General features: G+C 32.3%; 1 protein-coding gene across 1 annotated transcript in view; it reads left to right on the top strand.

Moving 5' to 3' along the window:
• The window catches only part of LOC143044520 (tubulin-specific chaperone D-like), a 52,612-nt gene that overhangs the window by 20,396 nt on the left and 11,678 nt on the right, over positions 1-20,538 (top strand). Inside the window, exons 13-27 of the mRNA XM_076216575.1 lie at positions 52-208; positions 1,032-1,119; positions 3,297-3,463; positions 3,992-4,065; positions 5,691-5,808; positions 6,503-6,563; positions 7,536-7,590; positions 7,992-8,054; positions 10,923-10,984; positions 12,976-13,057; positions 14,610-14,664; positions 15,544-15,699; positions 16,436-16,576; positions 18,669-18,752; positions 19,720-19,821. Of these exons, the coding sequence (XP_076072690.1) occupies positions 52-208; positions 1,032-1,119; positions 3,297-3,463; positions 3,992-4,065; positions 5,691-5,808; positions 6,503-6,563; positions 7,536-7,590; positions 7,992-8,054; positions 10,923-10,984; positions 12,976-13,057; positions 14,610-14,664; positions 15,544-15,699; positions 16,436-16,576; positions 18,669-18,752; positions 19,720-19,821 (1,465 nt within the window). The remainder of the gene's footprint in view (positions 1-51; positions 209-1,031; positions 1,120-3,296; positions 3,464-3,991; positions 4,066-5,690; positions 5,809-6,502; positions 6,564-7,535; positions 7,591-7,991; positions 8,055-10,922; positions 10,985-12,975; positions 13,058-14,609; positions 14,665-15,543; positions 15,700-16,435; positions 16,577-18,668; positions 18,753-19,719; positions 19,822-20,538) is intronic.

Genomic DNA, 20,538 nt, shown 5'->3' with positions numbered 1-20,538 from the left:
CATTCTTCAATCTTCAGTCTTTTCTAATTTAATCTTATTTAATAATTTTAGTTGTACCTGTAGTATTGAAAGCTTTAGACTATGATGAAAAGAGAGGGAATTTTTCAGTTGGAGCACATGTTAGAGATTCAGCATGTTATGTGTGTTGGGCATTTGCTAGAGCATATGACCCACAGGAGATAGCCCCTTATGTCAATGATGTGGCCAAGTAAGATTAGTTACATAAATTTTGTATACAGAAAAGGAATCTTATGTATGAAGGAAGTGCTGCATTAAATTTAGATTGTATTACCATTTGCAGATTAGATAATTATATATATAATTATACATTCCAACTTCTCAAAATATCCACATGAACTTTAAGCACAAGAGGACCTATCACATCTCAACTTTACTTGTCAGAATTGTCAACATATTTAGGTTTTGAATGAATATATATATGTGCTTAACTACCGCTTTAACTCCTCTGAATTCCTGTTTTCGGATATTTAGTTTTATATATAATGGAAAATTTTAAGAATCCTTCAAGTCTTTCCAATGGTACTGGGTTTGGAAAACATTACATTATAAAATCTTTTGTATAAAAGGACAACATTGTTTCAGATCACATATAAAAAGTAGGTAATTATCAAACAACCACATTATAAATATTACAGCATTAAACTTTTATGTAAAACAAATTATTTTGCAAATGTTTAACTCTAATTTTTCAGATTTAATAAAAAAATCAATGTCATGAAAAGACTAAAAAAAAAGGAAGATTTCAAGTGGCATTAAAACATGAGTAGAAGAAAACAATTGACACCATTGCGAAAAGAAAACAGACAACAACAGTCGACAAAACTCTACACATTAAATTAATGATTGAGCACCCATCATGTTGCTCACAACAAGTAACAATCAATCTGTTGAAAAGTTGTTACAAGTTACAAAAAAAATTAAAAAAAATAGGTTAACTCATGTTGTGTGAAGATAGGCTATTAGTTGTCAAACATATTTCTTCTAAATACGATGTTTTAACATATTTCCAGTGCCTTGGTAAAAGCATCAATATTTGACAGAGAAGTCAATGTACGGAGAGCATCATCCGCAGCTTTTCAAGAAAATGTTGGTCGTCAGGTAACTTTGATTACTGTTAAAATTGTATTCCTATGCCCTGTTTACAATAGTATTAGGGAATTATGTTTTCTAGTCAATGCATCCACTGATTTGCAGGCCTCTACAATAACTTTTTTTTCAACTTGTCCAGTAGGACAAACATAGGAAAAGTACATACCAAAACTTACTTGTCCGAATGAAATTGTAAAAAATCATAATAATAACCTTTTTTGCATTTTAAGTTGATTTAAGGAACAAAATGAATTAAAACAATAGAACAGAATTTGATTTATAAATATCTTTTGAAATACTTTTCAAAAATATGCGTCTAGAACAATTGAATCTTGTCATGTCACAGGACTTAGGTTATAGTTTACGTCAATGCCAAAGTATCATCAGATTTGCACATGAGGCACTGTCTGATAGGCCTGTCAATTTACACTCATTGGATTTGTATCCTGGTTTTTAAGTTAAAAAAAGTTTATTCAAATGCAATCAATAAAGAAAAGAAGACGAGGTATGATTGCCAATGAGACAACTCTCTGCGAGAGACCAAAATGACACAGAAATTAACAACTATAGTTCATGGTATTGCAAGTATTGTTTTTATGCCCCACCTACGATAGTAGAGGGGCATTATGTTTTCTGGTCTGTGCGTCCGTTCGTTCGTCCGTCCGTCCGTTCGTTCGTTCATCCGTCTGTCCCGCTTCAGGTTAAAGTTTTTGGTCGAGGTAGTTTTTGATGAAGTTGAAGTCCAATCGACTTCAAACTTGGTACACATGTTCCCTATGATATGATCTTTCTAATTTCAATGCCAAATTAGAGATTTTACCCCAATTTCACGGTCCACTGAACATAGAAAATGATAGTGCGAGTGGGGCATTCGTGTACTGAGGACACATTCTTGTTTCTACATACAATCAAATATGAATTTGTGAATTTTATGGTAAATAATTTAATTTTTTTTTTGTAACTATTTTTGTTAAAAAAAAAATACTGGTATGGTATTTATTTTAAAACAACTATAAGGTAGGAAAACGAGGTACTGATTTATCTTGGTCCCGAAGTGTCTCCTGAGTTGCCAAACTGTCTATCAATCATGTCTGTCAAATATGTCTCTTACGGTGCCAAACTGTCTATTAAACTTGGAGCAGAATCGAAACGAGCTGTCTTGTAAAGTTACCTTATCTACAAAGCGCATCGCTGAGTTTGTATAAGAATAAGAAGTATGATTGCCAATGGGACAACTCTCCACCAGAGACAAAATGACGTAGAAGTTAACAGCTACATTGTATATGTCACCATAGATAGGGCTTTCAACAATGAACAAAGCCTATACCGTATACTCAGCTATAAAAGGATCATACATAAAAATTGTGAAACAATTCCAATAATAAAACTAACGACATAATTTATACAATACAATTAAAGAAAAACAAAAATGACAAATATGGAACATAGACAACTACTGAATTTCAGGCTCTTGACTTGGGACAAGTACATAAAGAATGTGGCTTGGTTGAACATGTATATGAGCACTCAACAAATTCTTTTGTAATGTTAACTTACTAGTATTTTTATTTTTGCTGTTTATTTATTAATTTGTTGTATACATTTATACTAATGTTTAATGTACTATACTCAATAGCAGTAGCAGGTGAGAAACAAGGTTCCATGAAACAATTTTAGAATTTCTTAGAGGTAGACCAAAGTAGAATAGATGAACATACCCCAGAATTATTTCTTTACTTATGACATTGCTATTCTGACTACATCAACCATGCATTACTTTTTTTTAGGGGACATTCCCACATGGAATAGATATTTTGACTATGATAGCCATTTCTTCATTTTAGGGGACATTTCCACATGGAATAGATATTTTGACTATGATAGCCATTTCTTCATTTTAAAGGACATTCCAACATGAAATAGATATTTTGACTATGATAGCCATTTCTTCATTTTAGGGGACATTCCCACATGGAATAGATATTTTGACTATGATAGCCATTTCTTTGTTTTAGGGGACATTCCCACATGGAATAGATATTTTGACTATGATAGCCATTTCTTTGTTTTAGGGGACATTCCCACATGGAATAGATATTTTGACTATGATGGCCATTTCTTCATTTTAGGGGACATTCCCACATGGAATAGATATTTTGACTATGATAGCTATTTCTTCATTTTAGGGGACCTTCCCACATGGAATAGATATTTTAACCATGGCAGATTACTTTGCAGTAGGGAATAGAAATCACTGTTACTTAGAGCTTAGTATATTTGTGGCCAAGTTCCCAGAGTACACCAAATCTATGATTGATCATCTGGTGGATATGAAAATTAATCATTGGGATGGGTGAGTATTTTATACCAGGCATAAAGAAGATAACTTTTGAAAGTTATGTTTATGTCCACCATTTTCATCTAATATATTCTAATTCAGTTATATTTGACCTTTTAACTTTTTTGATTTAATGATGTGTTTCATGTTATTATATATGGTTGTTATATTTCATGTTCATGTTGATGTATTTCATGGTTGATATATTTCATGGTCGATGTATTTTATTTTGATGTTTTTCATGGTTGGTGTATTTCATGTTGACGTATTTCATGGTTGATGTATTGATTATGGTTGATATATTTCATGTTGATGTATTTCATGCTGATGTATTTCATGGTTGGCGTATTTCATGTTAATGTATTTTATGTTCATGTTGATATATTTCATGTTGATGTATCTCATGGTTGATGTATTTCATGGTAAATTTATTTCATAACTGTTGTATTTCATGTTGATATATTTCATGTTGATGTATTACATGGTTGATGTATTTCATGGTTGATGTATTTCGTGGCTTATGTATTTCATGTATCATTTCAGTATAATAAGAGATTTATCAGCACAAGGTCTCCATAAGTTAACCAGTTGTAGTCCTGACTACATGGCAAGTCAAGGTCAGTATATGATATTAAAAAGTAAAACCTTTTCAATAGAATCAGTTTGTATGGATTTTATTTTGGATCACAAACAGGAAAATATTGTGTCTTCTTAGAGTGTGGTTCAATAATATATTCGGCCCTCCTCATAATGTTCAGTTAGTAAAAGATCTTAACTCATTTGATATTGGAGTTCATGACAACCAAAACACAGCTGCCAGTACAAAAATACTGAAAAATAAGGGTCCTCATAGTTACAAAAGCTAGCTCAGAGTACTGAATCTATTGATATAGAAGTCCTGTTTTCTGGCACTATAAAATCAGCATCTATATTTCGAAAAAGTTCACAATCTTGTGAATGCCAAAAAAAACCCCAGAATTCCAATAATAATTAAAAAAAAAAATTTACTATTTTATCAATTCAGATATCAATTCCATAAAATAAAAGGTGCAATTAACTAATGGCAACAGTATAAATATGACCTTTATCAAGAAGTCTGTTAAGTCTGTTAACATTTCACTTTACATTACTCTACAACACCTGTCCAACATCCAATATGGCTGGCATTGAGGCTCATAGTTTTATATAGGACTTAATGGAAGTGTATTCTTAAAAATCTCTTTAAAAACATATAGTTCATATCCTCCCCCCCTCCTCCCCCCAAAAAAAAAATGTTCTTGTGTCTGACCAATGCCAATTACCTTATAGATGGCTTCTATTATCATGTCTTAAAGTTGTTTTGTTATCTAGAGAATTTTGTGTTGACTGCAGATCTTTGACAGTTACTGTATAATTTATTCACAATTCTTATAAGAATCATGATGATTTACAGGTTGACAATTTTATAGACATCTGTCTCTTGTTGATTGAACTTTGCCTTCTTAGTCTCTTGGTCTCATTTTGTAGAATGGTTGCTGTCTCATTGGTGTATACCCTGCATCTTTTAGCCATGTGTAATCAACAGTTCCAAGGGTGTCTAGCTTCAAATTTGCAACCTGCAGTGTAGTGTTTTATTGTAAAAGTAGTTTTTCATTTGGTCTTAGTAGTGAAAGCATTTTCATTTTTACCATTTTTTTTACCAGAATAAGTTGCCTTGCTGCCCAAGTAAACAATTTCATGTACAGATATATTTTATTTCAGTTTACATTTGAATAATTTTGCTGTAGATAGTAAGAGTCAGAAACCTCTTAAAAAAGTAAAGATACTGAGATTTACTATAGTTTGTATAATTCACAATAGGACTTTTGCACAATCAAATGTAGGTTGGGGGTTGCTTGGTGGTTGAAATTAAAGGAATTTATACCAAAAAAACCTGTCCCCCCTCCCCGCTCGCCTGTACAATATTAATAAGAATTTAAACGGATATTTGTGTGAAAACTGTTTGTAACCCCACTACCATGACTACTCGTAAATTATTAATGTATATAAATGTATTAAAAAAATGGGGAAAAAATATTATGGGAAATAATGCCTCCCATGCAATTAATTCTGGTACATACCTGACAAAAGATTGCATACTAAATAAAAGAAAATGTACTTTTACTTGCCTTTTAAGGGTAATGGAAGTCAGTTGGGTGAATTGTCTTCATTGTTGAATCTACACTCATCGTTTTCTTATTATAAACTTTTGTATTTGTTTCAGTATTACCCAAAATGTTGCCCATGACAACAGGTATAGATCTGTATTTGAGGCATGGATCTATTTTAGCAGTGGCAGAAATCACACATGCTCTGTCAAAAGTTTCAACAGCAAAGGGCAAGTAAGTATTTTTTTTCACAAAATATATATATAAGCCAAACAGAATAAATCTTTAGCTTCTGTGACCTTTTTTAATTTAAATGAAACCAGGAGAGTAATATCGAAATAAAAAAAGAAATTTATTACAGAAATCGCTCAAATTTTACAATAATTTTGTTTAAGTACAGCATATATCGAAATTATATTAAAAAATATAGGTCAACGATGAGTTAAAAGAGATATTTCAATTTAAAGCCAAAAAATGGCATTTTTCCACCAAAGGGAGATAATTTGGAAATTTTTCAATGATGTTTACATTTTAAAAGTCATCTGGGGCCAACACGAATTAATTGTTTTGAATGTTTTTTGTACCATATGATTAAGTAACAACTACAAAAGGTAATAAATAAAATTTGTAATGAAAAACAAATGTTTAACTTTTTTCTGAAATTTTTATACCCTCGAGCCTCCTTAAATAAGTGAAAATCAGAAATTTGGAACCACAAGGGTCAGGTGGGGTATGGCAGGAAGTAATTCTATTGTTTCTTTGATTAAGGGGTTATGAGGTATGTAAACTAGGGCATTAAGGTGTTGTAATTTAAAGACTAATATAATGAGGTATGTAAACTAGGGCATTAAGGTGTTGTAATTTAAAGACTAAGATAAGTATCGAAACAAACAGAGCAATAAATTTTACAAGATTTTATTAATTGTAGAAAAATTGAAGATGTAATTAGTAAAGATGTGATCAACGGTTTGAAGAACATTGCTGTCAAGGTAAGGACAATATATACATAACACCTCTGTTAGATTTTGTTATTTTTATGGTATAATAATTTAATTTTAGATGTAACACGTCTTCTGATTGGCTGAAAGTTTTTTGTCTATTAGCTCATAGACATAATTTTGTCATCAACTTTTTTTCATGATTTACCCCCCTCCCCCCCCAAAAAAAAAATGAAATTTAGAATTAAATTATAAGGAATGACTGTAATATTTTTTCTGTCTATTTGAAATAACCTCAAAAATGTGGTGCACACTTTTAAATAACACACTACGCAGGTTATTCAGTGTGCACTGTATTTTTTATGTTATTTCTTCTTATTTATTCTTCATAGACAGAAAAAATATAAGTCATTCCTTAAGTAACTCATTTAAGTTTATCTAAAACTGGAGCTGTACAATATAATGTAAAGGGATTTGGTGGCAGATAAATCCTAACGAACAGCGGTAACCTCTGAAAGGTTGTAGTTATATTATTAAACTCTGTGCTTGTTGTATTCTCCTCTGAGATTCTTCTACTTGTCTTAATAAATATTTTTTATAACATTGTGTCTTAATCATATTGAATCACTTGTAATCATTTGTATATAATTAATGTTGATTGTTCTGCTCCTTGTGGGCGCTTTGATTAGCAATAAAATATATTTGATTTGATTTGAATAAATTTGTAATGTAAAGCCGGAATCTCATGAAATCTGTATCGTCATACGTCATGAATTTGACTTACGGTACTGTGCATGCCTTTTCACAGGAAACGTTACGTCACAGTGCATTCTTAAAAAAATGAGAAGAAAATATTTCTTGATGGCCCTAGATTTAGGAGTGGCCTTTTCGTGTAGTTTAGTATCACAATGTATCAGTGAATAGAAATCTATAAAATTTAAACACAATGTTTGAAACCTCAAAAGGAAGGTTAGGGCATAGATGTTCTTTACATCCTTCTAAACTGATTTTTTTAATTTTAAGTTGACTGAAGCTAAGATGTTTAGAGGTTATGGAGGTGATTTTATGAGAAGATCAGGTAATTATTGTGAATGAGTTTTACATTAATCTTAGGCATGGAAACATGGATGGCAAATGCAAAAAATCAGTTTTCTTTGTTTTCATGAAAAAGGCCTACATTATGACGTAATTTTGACGTCATAACATCAAAGATTTGAAATGATTCTAAAAATCTGTATTTTCTTCGGCGTTTCGTCTTCTTCCTTTGCAAAAAATAAAGACCTGGTTTCCTGATAGTGTGAAACATTGGGCATTTAATGTAAAGTTATTTTGTTGGGGGGGGGGGGGGGGGGGGGGAAGCAGACAATATCCCTTCCATATGAATTGATCAGTCGATAAACAATCAAGTGAAATCTATATTTTCTTTGGATACCAGATACACATTTATTCTTCAATAAACTTTTCTATGTTCTATTTCAGTTAGCTGTTTGATAGAGAAATTATCTTTGTCTAAATTACCATACTATGATGACCCTGTATTAGGTAAGATCCTTGATTATAACTGTTAAATATAAATTCACACATTCAGGTAAATAAGCTAGGATCCTTTTTATACGACCGCAAAATTTGAAAAAATTTTCGTCGTATATTGCTATCACGTTGGCGTCGTCGTCTGCGTCGTCTTCGTCGTCGTCCGAATACTTTTAGTTTTCGCACTCTAACTTTGGTAAAAGTGAATGGAAATCTATGAAATTTTAACACAAGGTTTATGACCACAAAAGGAAGGTTGGTATTGATTTTGGGAGTTTTGGTCCCAACATTTTAGGAATTAGGGGCCAAAAAGGGCCCAAATAAGCATTTTCTTGGTTTTCGCACTATAACTTTAGTTTAAGTTAATAGAAATCTATGAAATTTTGAAACAAGGTTTATGACCACAAAAGAACGGTTGGGATTGATTTTGGGAGTTTTGGTTTCAACAGTTTAGGAATTAGGGGCCAAAAAAGGGCCCAAATAAGCATTATTCTTGGTTTTCGCACAATAACTTTAGTTTAAGTAAATAGAAATCAATGAAATTTAAACACAATGTTAATGACTACAAAAGGAAGGTTGGTTCTGATTTTGGGAGTTTAGGTCCCAACAGTTTAGGAATTAGGGGCCAAAAAGGGACCCAAATAAGCATTTTTCTTGGTTTTCGGACCATAACGTTAGTATAAGTAAATAGAAATCTATGAAATTTAAACACAAGGTTTATGACCATAAAAGGAAGGTTGGTATTGATTTTGGGAGTTTTGGTCCCAACAGAATAAGGGGCCCAAAGGGTCCAAAATTAAACTTTGTTTGATTTCATCAAAATTGAATAATTGGGGTTCTTTGATATGCCGAATCTAACTGTCATGACTGTGTATGTAGATTCTTAACTTTTGGTCCCGTTTTCAAATTGGTCTACATTAAGGTCCAAAGGGTCCAAAATTAAACTTAGTTTGATTTTGACAAAAAATGAATCAGTTAGGTTCTTTGATATGCTGAATCTTAAAATGTACTTAGATTCTTGATTATTGGCCCAGTTTTCAAGTTGGTCCAAATCGGGGTCCAAAATTAAACTTTGTTTGATTTCATCAAAAATTGAATAAATGGGGTTCTTTGATATACCAAATCTAACTGTGTATGTAGATTCTTCATTTTTGGTCCTATTTTCAAATTGGTCTACACTAAAGTCCAAAGGGTCCAAAATTAAACTTAGTCTGATTTTAACAAAAATTGAAATCTTGGGGTTCTTTGATATGCTGAATCCAAAAATGTACTTAGATTTTTTATTATGGGCCCAGTTTTCAAGTTGGTCCAAATCAGGATCTAAAATTATTATATTAAGTATTGTGCAATAGCAAGTCTTTTCAATTGCACAGTATTGCGCAATGGCAAGAAATATCTAATTGCACAATATTGTGAAATAGCAAATTTTTTTTTAATTAGAGTTATCTTTCTTTGTCCAGAATAGTAAGCAAGAAATATTTAATTGCAAAATATTGTGCAATAGCAAGATTTTTTTTTAATTGGAGTTATCTTTCTTTGTCCAGAATCAACTTAAATCTTTGTTATATACAATATACAATGTATATTCACTTTTTACTACCAACTGATAAATTAAAATAATCTTTACCATTCAGTGATAACAAGCAGTTTTTTACATCTTAATATTTTATGATGTATTTAAATGAGTAGTTATTGTTGCAAACTCCATTAGAAATTTTAATTGAGATTAGTTTTGGAATAAGGGAAAGGGGGATGTGATTAAAAAAATTGGGTTCAATTTTTCTCATTTGAAATTTTATAAATAAAAAAGAAAATTTCTTCAAACATTTTTTTGAGAGGATTAATATTCAACAGCATAGTGAATTGCTCTAAGAGAAAACAAAAATTTTAAGTTCATTAGAACACATTCATTCTGTGTCAGAAACCTATGCTGTGTCAACTATTTAATCACAATCCAAATTTAGAGCTGAATCCAGCTTGAATGTTGTGTCCATACTTGCCCCAACCGTTCAGGGTTCAACCTCTGCGGTCGTATAAAGCTACGCCCTGCGGAGCATCTGGTTAAAACAGTCTATTGAACTGAGGACAGGGGACTCTTATAATATTTACTTTTATTGTGTATATTATAGCTGACTATGCAGTATGGGCTTTGCTCATTGTTGAAGGCCGTATGGTGACCTATAGTTGTTAATGTCTGTGTCATTTTGGTCTTTTGTGGATAGTTGTCTCAATGGCAATCATACCACATCTTCTTTTTTATATTGCCATCTTTTTTTTTATAGATTTATTGAAATCTAGATAGAACCATTTTTCGCCAAATTTTCAATTGATTATATCATTTGTATATCTCAAAAATTATACCCTTATGCATAAACCCTTGGATGGTAAAATACATGTATGAACAAAATCCATATGATGAAAGATAAAACCTTTTCTACTCACTCTCATGAATACTACACTCCATCACAAATGAAATTGTAGAATTTTTTTCTTGCAAGTGGTCAATTGTATTGTAATTTTTTGGAAAGCTGTTTTGAATAATATCAAATATATTAGGTAAATCTCAAATAGAGTCACTTGAGCAATATTCACTTCAATTCTTAACAAATGTTTGAATAACTCCAGGTAAAACTCAAATTGAACTGACCAGTAACAAAATAATTAGTTTCATACCTCTTGTTTGATTTTAGGTGTAAATTTTCTATTTTCACCACCTTCCTCCCCATCTTGAAATTTCAAGTTAAAACAATCTTGTTAAAAATTGTTAATGTCTGTGTCATTTTGGTCTCTTGTGGACAGATGTCTCATTGGCAATCATACCACATCTTCTTTTTTATATTGATCAAAACAAATAAATAGTTTGTTGTATTTTAATTTTAGATCTGTGGCAGAATATTTTAGATGAATGCCTTGGAAGTATTGATCCAGATAATATTAACCAGGTATGTTTTCTTGTCTTGTCTTGTCTCAATGCCTTGGAAGTTTTGATCCAGATAATATTAACCAGGTATGTTTTCTTGTCTTGTCTTGTCTCAATGCCTTGGAAGTATTGATCCAGATAATATTAACCAGGAATGTTTTCTTGTCTTGTCTTGTCTTGTCTCAATGCCTTGGAAGTATTGATCCAGATAATATTAACCAGGTATGTTTTCTTGTCTTGTCTTGTCTTGTCTCAATGCCTTGGAAGTATTGATCCAGATAATATTAACCGGGTATGTTTTCTTGTCTTGTCTTACCATTATTTCTGGAATCATAATTTTTGTAAGCATTCCCAATTAATGTCTCTAACTATTTTAATGCTTCTATTTTTAGTGTTTATCTTATGTTTATTAGTAATACCAATAAGTGATTTTATAATAGAAACATGTGACATCAATAAACAAATCAAATCTGAATAGTATGTTATTAAAAGATATGAGAAAATCAGCCCTAATACGGATATATCAGCATGTGCAATACTGATGACATTGACCTGTCGATATCAATTTAAGTTAATATCTATAAAAGCCATATTGGCCCATGGGTTAATACGGGGAACGTTCACTTCCAGTTTCAATTTTCTTAAGCCTAAGATTACTTAACTTAGGACTTATCATTATGCATAAAATACATTTGTATCATATTTTTAACTTTTAAATATCATAAAAAAAGTTTAAATGATGTAGTGTTTTGTAACATCGTGAAACGGAAATATTTCACAGCCTTTTCAAGTACAACTTTGGATTATTATCATTGTTTCATTTCTGTTAGTCAATCATCAGAATGCAGACAATTAAAGACTCAGAATACTGTAAACCAACTTATTTTTGCAACTTTCTTGAGTAGAGAAATAACGCAAATATAAATCCTCACGAATATGTACAACTTAGATCGTTCCTTATTCAACTACTTCAAGTAAATTTGAAAATCGCGAAATTAAATTCCCGCTAAAAGGGATAGAAAGGGCTTTACGTGAAATATAGTATTCGTGGCTGTCTGATTTATTCTTCCCAGCTACTTTATATTTGCTAGATAAAATGAATTGAAATAGCATAAGATTAAGTACTAGGATGAGAAATCAGAAATTACATCTGACAATGTTGACAAAAAATCCAACGTTAATGGGAAAAGACAAGTTCAGATATGAATTTCTGTATCTTCTTCACAGTAAGTTTCTTAGTTTAATCGAAGAATTAAAATCATTTAATAAAAGTGTTATGAACTGGCTGTTTCTGTATTGGCCCTGTTATCTGGTTATAGATTCTCGATCAGCTGTATTGGCCCTCAACTCTACGAGTCTCAGGTCCAATACAGCTAACCTTGAATCCGTAACAGGTCCAATACAGCTAGCCTTGAATCCATAACAGGTCCAATACAGCTAGCCTTGAATCCATAACAGGTCCAATACAGCTAGCCTTGAATCCATAACAGGCATAGGTCCAATGCAGCTAGCCTTGAATCCATAACAGGCATAGGTCCAATACAGCTAGCCTTGAATCCATAGCAGGTCTAATACAGCTAGCCTTGAATCCATAACAGGTCCAATACAGCTAGCCTTGAATCTATAACAGGCATAGGTCCAATACAGCTAGCCTTGAATCCATAACAGGCATAGGTCCAATACAGCTAGCCTTGAATCCATAACAGGTCTAATACAGCTAGCCTTGAATCCATAACAGGTCCAATACAGCTAGCCTTGAATACATAACAGGTCCAATACAGAAACAGCCAGTCAATAACACTACATAATATGGTATTTTTATAATTCCTCTAAAGTAAAGGTCTGTATTAAGTGTTAAGAAAATGTAAGTTTTGAAAGTATAAAAATATAGTGATATGTTAAATTCAGTGAAGTTACAATCTAGGAAAAGAGGACATGATTGTGGCTGCAACAACTTGAGCATATAAGCAGTCATCTGGCACACAGATATATAAATGTGTTTCTCTCTTCCAGACTGCTGCTGCTTCAGCTATCCCAGCATTCTTCACAGAATATTATAAAGATAAAAATGGTGGTGTAAATACTAAGAGACAAGGTTTGTAGTTGTTTGAATAATACTCCAATTTTTATGTTGCATTCATTTGCATAATTTGACAACCCTGCATACCAAGGTATCTATCGAAACAATTCACACAGGCGTTGGTTCACCAAACAGAGTTTAAATTGTTTAAATAATGTACACAGTTTAACCATTCTTTCCGGTTCCTAATTGCTCCACATATACTATTCTTAACTTTCCAGTATTATTTGATTTTGGCATTCCTGATTCAGAAAAGTGCTTTGAATTCAACTTTTATTTATTATATTTTTTTGTGAATTTCTTCTATCTGTTCTTGTTTCTGGACCTCAAACTTAAAGTAAGTGCATTTAAAAAACATCTAGCAAAAGTCCCTAGAAATGCCTTTTATATTAAAATAGAATTATCAATATTTCATATTGGGCAGACTTATTTAATTAGGGCCCCGCCTTTAGGCGTGTCGCCCTATAGTGATCAGTCTGTCCGTCCGTCCGTCCGTCCGTAACACTTTAACTTTGTGTCCACTCCATATCTAGATAACTGTTATGATTTTATACTTAATACTTAACATGTTTACTAACCAACACCAGAGGGTGTGTCATTATGTATGTACAACTTCCTAGGTCAAAGGTCAAGGTCAAAAACTTTGGTTTCAGTTGACAACCCCATGTCCTGTGGTGAAGATCGTGTCCGCTCCATATCTAGATAACCGTTATGATTTCAAAGTTTATACTTGACATCCATTTTAACCACCACCAGAGGGCGTGTCATGATGTATGTACAACTTCCTAGGTCAAAGGTCAAGGTAAAAAAAACTTTGGTTTCAGTTGACAACCCCGTGTCCTGTGGTGAAGATCGTGTCCGCTCTATATCTTGAGAACCGTTATGATTTCAAATATTATACTTGACATCCTTTTTAATCAACACCAGAGGGTGTGTCATGATGTATGTACAACTTCCTAGGTCAAAGGTCTGTTGGTCTGTCCATCGCTTACAAATTTGATCCACACTATATTTTGAGAGGACAGCTGTTATTATTTCATACTTTATACCTGACAAACATTTTCAACTTAACATATACATTAATCAACACCAGAGAATGTGTCATAATGTATGCATCCTAGGTCAAAGGTTAGTCCGTCGGTCTGTCCATCCGTTCGTATTTCTTAACAAATTGTGTCCACTCTACCTCTCGAGTCGTATCACTATTATACTATGAAAGTAAGTTGAGAATATTTATCAGTTTTAACTTAAAATCTTAGAATAAAATCACACATGAGACTATGTAATAACTTCAAATAATGCTTCATATCAGATTATCCATACAACTTATTTACCCCACGTTATTGACAGTGGGGCCCACAAAGATTGCTCCCATCTCAATGGTATCTAGTATCTTACAATTTTCTAAAGGGTTGTGATAATTATTTTAAGGGACTTAAAGGTTAAACTAGTATAACCTCTATTGTTTGCTTTATCAAACAGTACACAGAGTATATAAAAGTAAGAAGATGTGGTTTGATTGAAAAAATTATTTAGTTGTTATTATATATTTTTTTCTTTTTGGCAGAAACTGTGATAGAGAAATATTTACATGAATTAAAGAGCCCAGTGGAAACAACAAGGTAGGTGTATAGTGTATTATTCTCTGTTGGCATGGTTGGGTTTCATCTTTTATGTTCGCCTCAAGTTTGGATAGATTTTTTGAGTTAAACACATTATTTGCTGTTTCTCTAATAAGCACATGACATTTAGGAGCAAGATCAATGACTGATTGGTTTGGAGTTGAAATAATGTTTCTTGAGTATAATGACACATCTTACTGCAGACCTTGTGAACTAGTTTCTGAAGATAAGTCCCAGTATAATAGTCTAGTACAAATCAGGGTCTTTATTCATGTCACATTACAAAATGTATCAAGTTCTCCATCTGAATCTGCATTTAGTTTTCCACTGGTTGTTAATCAGCCTGTTATCATCTGTTGGGTTTATCTTTTTTACTGAAATGATTGATACTGTAAATTTAGAAATTATTGCGAGGTTTTTATTAATGAGAATAATGTAACTGGGTGAGTAACACAATAATAAAAACTCTCACTCTAATATTTATTAAAAAGATCTGTATGCAGATTTTCCTGAAATCAAATAAAGTAATCTCGTATTATTGTCCCATTTTAATAAAATCACATTAATAAATCCACATGGTTACAATTAAACCAGATAGACATGATGTTTAATCAAGATTTTGCCTTTGTCTCATACAGAAAGCCTTGTATACATTGTTTATCGGACTCCATGCAGCCCAATTGTTGCTATTATACGAAATGGACTTCTTTCTTTTGGAGGAGTTTCGTTCCATTGATTGTGGAATGGGTTTGTCCATTATGGCCTTTTATTCTGGAGAAACCTTAAATTAAGGTCCTACTGAATAAACTATTACAGAATATATTAACTCTTACTATATTTTGTGGATATTTGTAGAAAAAGAACTTTTTCCTTTTTCAGAATGGGTTTCGCTCAGGCAATAGGAGCCATGCCAGGTTTCTTCATAAAAGGAAAGTTACGCAGAGTTTTACAAGGTTTAATGAAAACTACAGAAATGACTGAAAAAGAAATGACATGGGCAGAATCACGAAGACAAGCTTTAAAAGCTCTGACTAGGTAATATTTCTCACCAGTATTCTTGAATTTTGTGGGTAAACCACAAATTTAAATACTTGACGAAATACAAATTTTTAGTTTTTTTAGCAAATAATGAAAAAAGGTATAACAAAAATACCGAACACCAAGGTAAATAAAAAAAGGGGAAGTTCTTAAAAACTGACAAAATCAAACATAAGACTTTATCAACCAATGAAAATCTAACATTAGACTTTATCAACCAATGAAAATCAAATATTAGACTTTATCAACCAATGAAAATCAAACATTAGACTTTATCAACCAATGGAAGGAAAGGAAAACAATTGTCATATTGTATGAAACCACAGAATCACAGTAATCAAGGAGCAATGAGCCTTTATAAAAAATATCTGAAGATGGATAGATCTTGTTTGTAGTACACATTTCAGCAGCTGACAAAAAGGGATAGCCTTATAGAGGAACTATATACATGAGATTTCAATTTCTATTTTTAAAATGATTGAACTGCCCCTGTTTGATATGAAGGAACATTTGGAGGAAAACTTGTCTTGTGACGCTGTGACATGAAGATATTTGCCTTGTGACATCAAAATTTTCCAGGAAAAAGTACCAGCTAGAAGCTCATGTATTGAAACAAACAAAAAAACAATAACATTTTTGAACTCAGATTTATAAAAAAAACTTTGTTTATCAATGCAAGCAATGACTATGCTAGTTTTTCGATTACTTCACATTTGCACTTAAATCATTTTAGCATATGTAACACAGTTGGAGTGGACATAAATGGCAGCTCCTCAGATGTGATATGTAAAGAAAATCTACCAGAAATTTACGATTCATTATTTATAGCCATGAGGGACTATACATTAGACAGTAGAGGAGATGTTGGAGCCTGGTAGGTATTTATAGCTCTGATCACACTCTTGAGGCTTGTCACACAATCATGTTCTGTCAACAACACGCCATTGGTCCTAGGCAGATATATAGGTCAAGAAATTACCAACAACTAAATTTTTGCATTAGTATCTACAGGGTTTAAGCTAGGATTTTGAGGGCTTTAGTCACTTTTGCGCGCTATTAAAATCAACCTTATTTTGTGTATAAGCAATAGAACAATGATGTATAGTACTAGCTTCATCTTTTGACTTAGTCAGATTTTAAGGGATTGAGGCACCAGCATGATTGGCAGTTATTGTATGATTTGACTGTATTGGCTATTATTATGAAAGATTCTGACATGGAATCACAATTTCTCTTCAGTTTATTCCAGGGGTCATTCCTGAACAACAAAAGTTGGATTCTATTTTTTTAAACAAGGAATCACAGCAGAAATCAATTTGCAATGATTATTTCACTGCATAATCATTATCCTTATAAAACGTCTAAGTCGATATTTGGATATCATTTCTATCAAGTTGGAAATGTATTATATCCTTTTTGGAACGATTATAATGACTGAAAGGAGGTTGTAAACAAATCAACAATAGATCACGTTTACTACTTTCGGTTTTAAAATGAAACGAAAACGGGAAGTGACACGTGGATAATAAATTCAAAACGAGTCCGGATTCATCAGGAAATTATTATTTTTCGATTTAAATTCCTTTAGTAAGAGATATATATTTGTCTCTCTCGTTTAATTGATTCTAAATGATTTCGTATTTTACGTTTTTAATGTCTATAAATAGTCAAAGGGATACTTTCACGCATGCGTAGAACACAATACAGGAAGCACCTGTTTAAAACATTTCTCGTGAACTTTTTGAATAAACACATGAAAGTTCTTTATATTTTAAATGGAAATTGTTGAAAGTTTTTGATGAACATTTAAATCAAATATGACGAAAATGCGTTCGAATGACGAATCTACGACAAACTAACTTCAGATTGTGATCGTTTGGGAAATATTGAAATTCAAATGCGAACTGTCCGGGTTGTTACATTTTTGATTAAATGACGAAATTATACTCCTGGTTGTTGAAATGCCGACTGACTGATTTTCCTGGGGAAATAATTATGACGGTCATTCAATTATGGGGTTAATTAATAAATTATGGATAGGTGACCCATCTGATGGCGATAAGCGGATTAGTTGTAATCACAACTTGTAACACCTGTTGAAAATGTTAATTACCTGGAGGTCATAAACTTGTCAAAAACATGAAGACAGGTAGATTTATAGTTTTTATTGCGAATTTTTTTTTACACTTTCAAAATTAAAGTGACGAAATTGATTTGAAATACTTTCGTCAATGAGAAAACCCTTTCGTAAAATACGAAAGTGACGAGCGCTAGCAAAATCACTGAGTATCTATCTGCCAGCGGTCAGTATGACTATTTATTATGATAAAACCTTCTTTATATTATTTTCAGTATCAGAAGGGCCAGTATTTTTAAATTATCTATGGTCGTATTCAAAGAGGGATATCACTCTTGGTTGAGATTAAAGCTGAGAGACGTCCTCAAGTTTGAGAGACCATTGATGATCAGTTTATCACTAAAAGTCTATTTTCCTAAGTTAACCTTAATGACCTTGGGCAAATGCATATGATGTCAGCATTTTCTCACTTCACTGAGAAAAAGCTATCTTCATCTGGTAGAAAATAGTACTTACTTGATAACAGCTTGTTTTCTGTCTGTATTAGCATTGCAGAAGTCAACAGGAAAACAGGATGTAAACTTGTGTTTTGTCAGAGAGGTCAGTATGACAGGTTTACATGATATAACCTTGTGTTTGTCATTTTCAGGGTTAGAGAGGCCAGTATGACAGGTTTACATGATTTAACCTTGTGTTTTGTCAATTTTAGGGTCAGAGAGGCCAGTATGACAGGTCTACATGATATAACCTTGTGTTTTGTCAATTTCAGGGTCAGAGAGGCCAGTATGACAGGTTTACAAGATATAACCTTGTGTTTTGTCAATTTCAGGGTCAGAGACGCCAGTATGACAGGTTTACATGATATAACCTTGTGTTTTGTCAATTTCAGGGTCAGAGAGGCCAGTATGACAGGTTTACATGATTTAACATCCATGGTTGTAAATAAAGACCCCTCACTACTGTCTTCACAAATGTAAGTATGAAACCTGTACAGATATCACTTAGTTGGACATATAATTTTGTATTTTATTTTAAGGTGAAAGAGTAATCGCTTTTATCGGATGTCTAGCTCTTATGATTACTCAATCCTGCCATAAAATATTTTGAAGTAACTCTCATGTACGAAAATGCTAATTGTTATTCATGTATGAAACTTTTTGTTGTAATCTTTTTGGAACTATTGATGGGCTGTTCTAGAACGAATTGTTTTGGAATGTCGGAAGGCACTTCTTTTAAAATATTGTGGGTGTTGTTAGTTTATAAAGCTAGACTGAATATTAAAAAAAAAATCAAGATTTTATGCACGGTGCGGTGAAAAAAAATTTGCCTCCCCTATATTTATGTTTAGATCAGCCCATCAGAAATTCTCTTCTGTTGCAGCAATTTTCTTGTCTTGTAAAAGGGAGGGGGGGCACATTAAAGAACTCTTTCAGTTCAGGTTAAAGTTTTTTATTGCTGCAGGTTAAAGTTTTTGGTCAAGGTAGCTTTTGATGAAGTTAAAGTCCAATCAACTTGAAACTTTCTAAATTTAATACCAAATTAGTGTTTTTACCCTATTTTCACGGTCCACTGAACATAGAAAATGATAGTGCGAGTGGGGCATCTGTGAACTATGGACACATTCTTGTATCATTTGACTTAGCTTACCATGTTTGAACATGTAATACAAGCAAGTGGGATAAAAGATCCTTATTTGTTCAAAACGATATATTGAACAAGGCTTAAACAAACTAATTTTTTGTATGAAAACAACTTTTTATATCTGCATAGTCAATGTTGAATTAGGGTTATTTATGAAGGAACTTGTTTTATTTTTTTATGTTACATTGCCCTTCAACAAGACAGAAAAGGGAAATAACTCAAATTATATCAATAGAAAACTGTATATGACCCATATCTCCTTTTATTCATGCTACTGTTAATGTTTTATATGTTTATAGATCCAACAATATTTTCTGTTGCTTACTACAGCAGGCCTGTGAGAAGATAGACCGAACAAGATCACATGCTGGTCTTATATTTAGTCAACTGTTATATCACAAGTAAGTTGTGTAAATACACCCAAACTTATATAACTGTTAACCAATTTACTTGTTACTGGTTATTAAGACAAGAATTTTACCCACCACTATTTAATCATTTGTTAGCTATTGAAATGAACATTTCTCTGTTAGCTTTACCTAAGATGTACCTGAGTTCTTCCAGAAAATATTTTAATGGTGACATGTTTTTGGTTTGAACTTAGAACTAATTACACCTAATAAACATTTAAAAAGCTTGCCACATTTTATTTAAAACAAAACTCTTGGTAATAAAACTTTCCTCACAGTAATTGGAGTACAAAATTTGTGCTTGAAACACCACTTCTGTATTTTGATTGGTTGAATTCTGAGGCTGTGTAATAATAATACTTGATTTTTATGACTGCTAGACTAGGTCATTAGTCTGGTATTGAATTCAAAGAATTTTATTTTGCCTGCTTCTAATTACTAATCACAAAACATTTTGGAAATTGACAAAAGGAAGATGATAAAGGGGGAAATATTAACCCAAATTCAAAGAAAAATAGAAAAGACAAAAAAACATACAGATAGGTTTATATGAAGACCAAAGGGCTGGTCTGTTGGGTTGCTTTCTCATTGAAACAGAATTGTCCTTTATTCAAAATTATAAATTTATTACTTGGATATTAAGCACTTATCCATGTTGTGGGGTTAAACTATTTTATCTTTTGATTTATAACACTACAACTATCAAGC

The sequence above is a fragment of the Mytilus galloprovincialis genome, chromosome 9 (genome assembly GCF_965363235.1).
Source record: "Mytilus galloprovincialis chromosome 9, xbMytGall1.hap1.1, whole genome shotgun sequence".
In the NCBI taxonomy this organism is placed as follows: Eukaryota; Metazoa; Mollusca; class Bivalvia; order Mytilida; family Mytilidae; genus Mytilus; species Mytilus galloprovincialis.
This window is presented reverse-complemented; position numbering and strand designations above follow the sequence as displayed.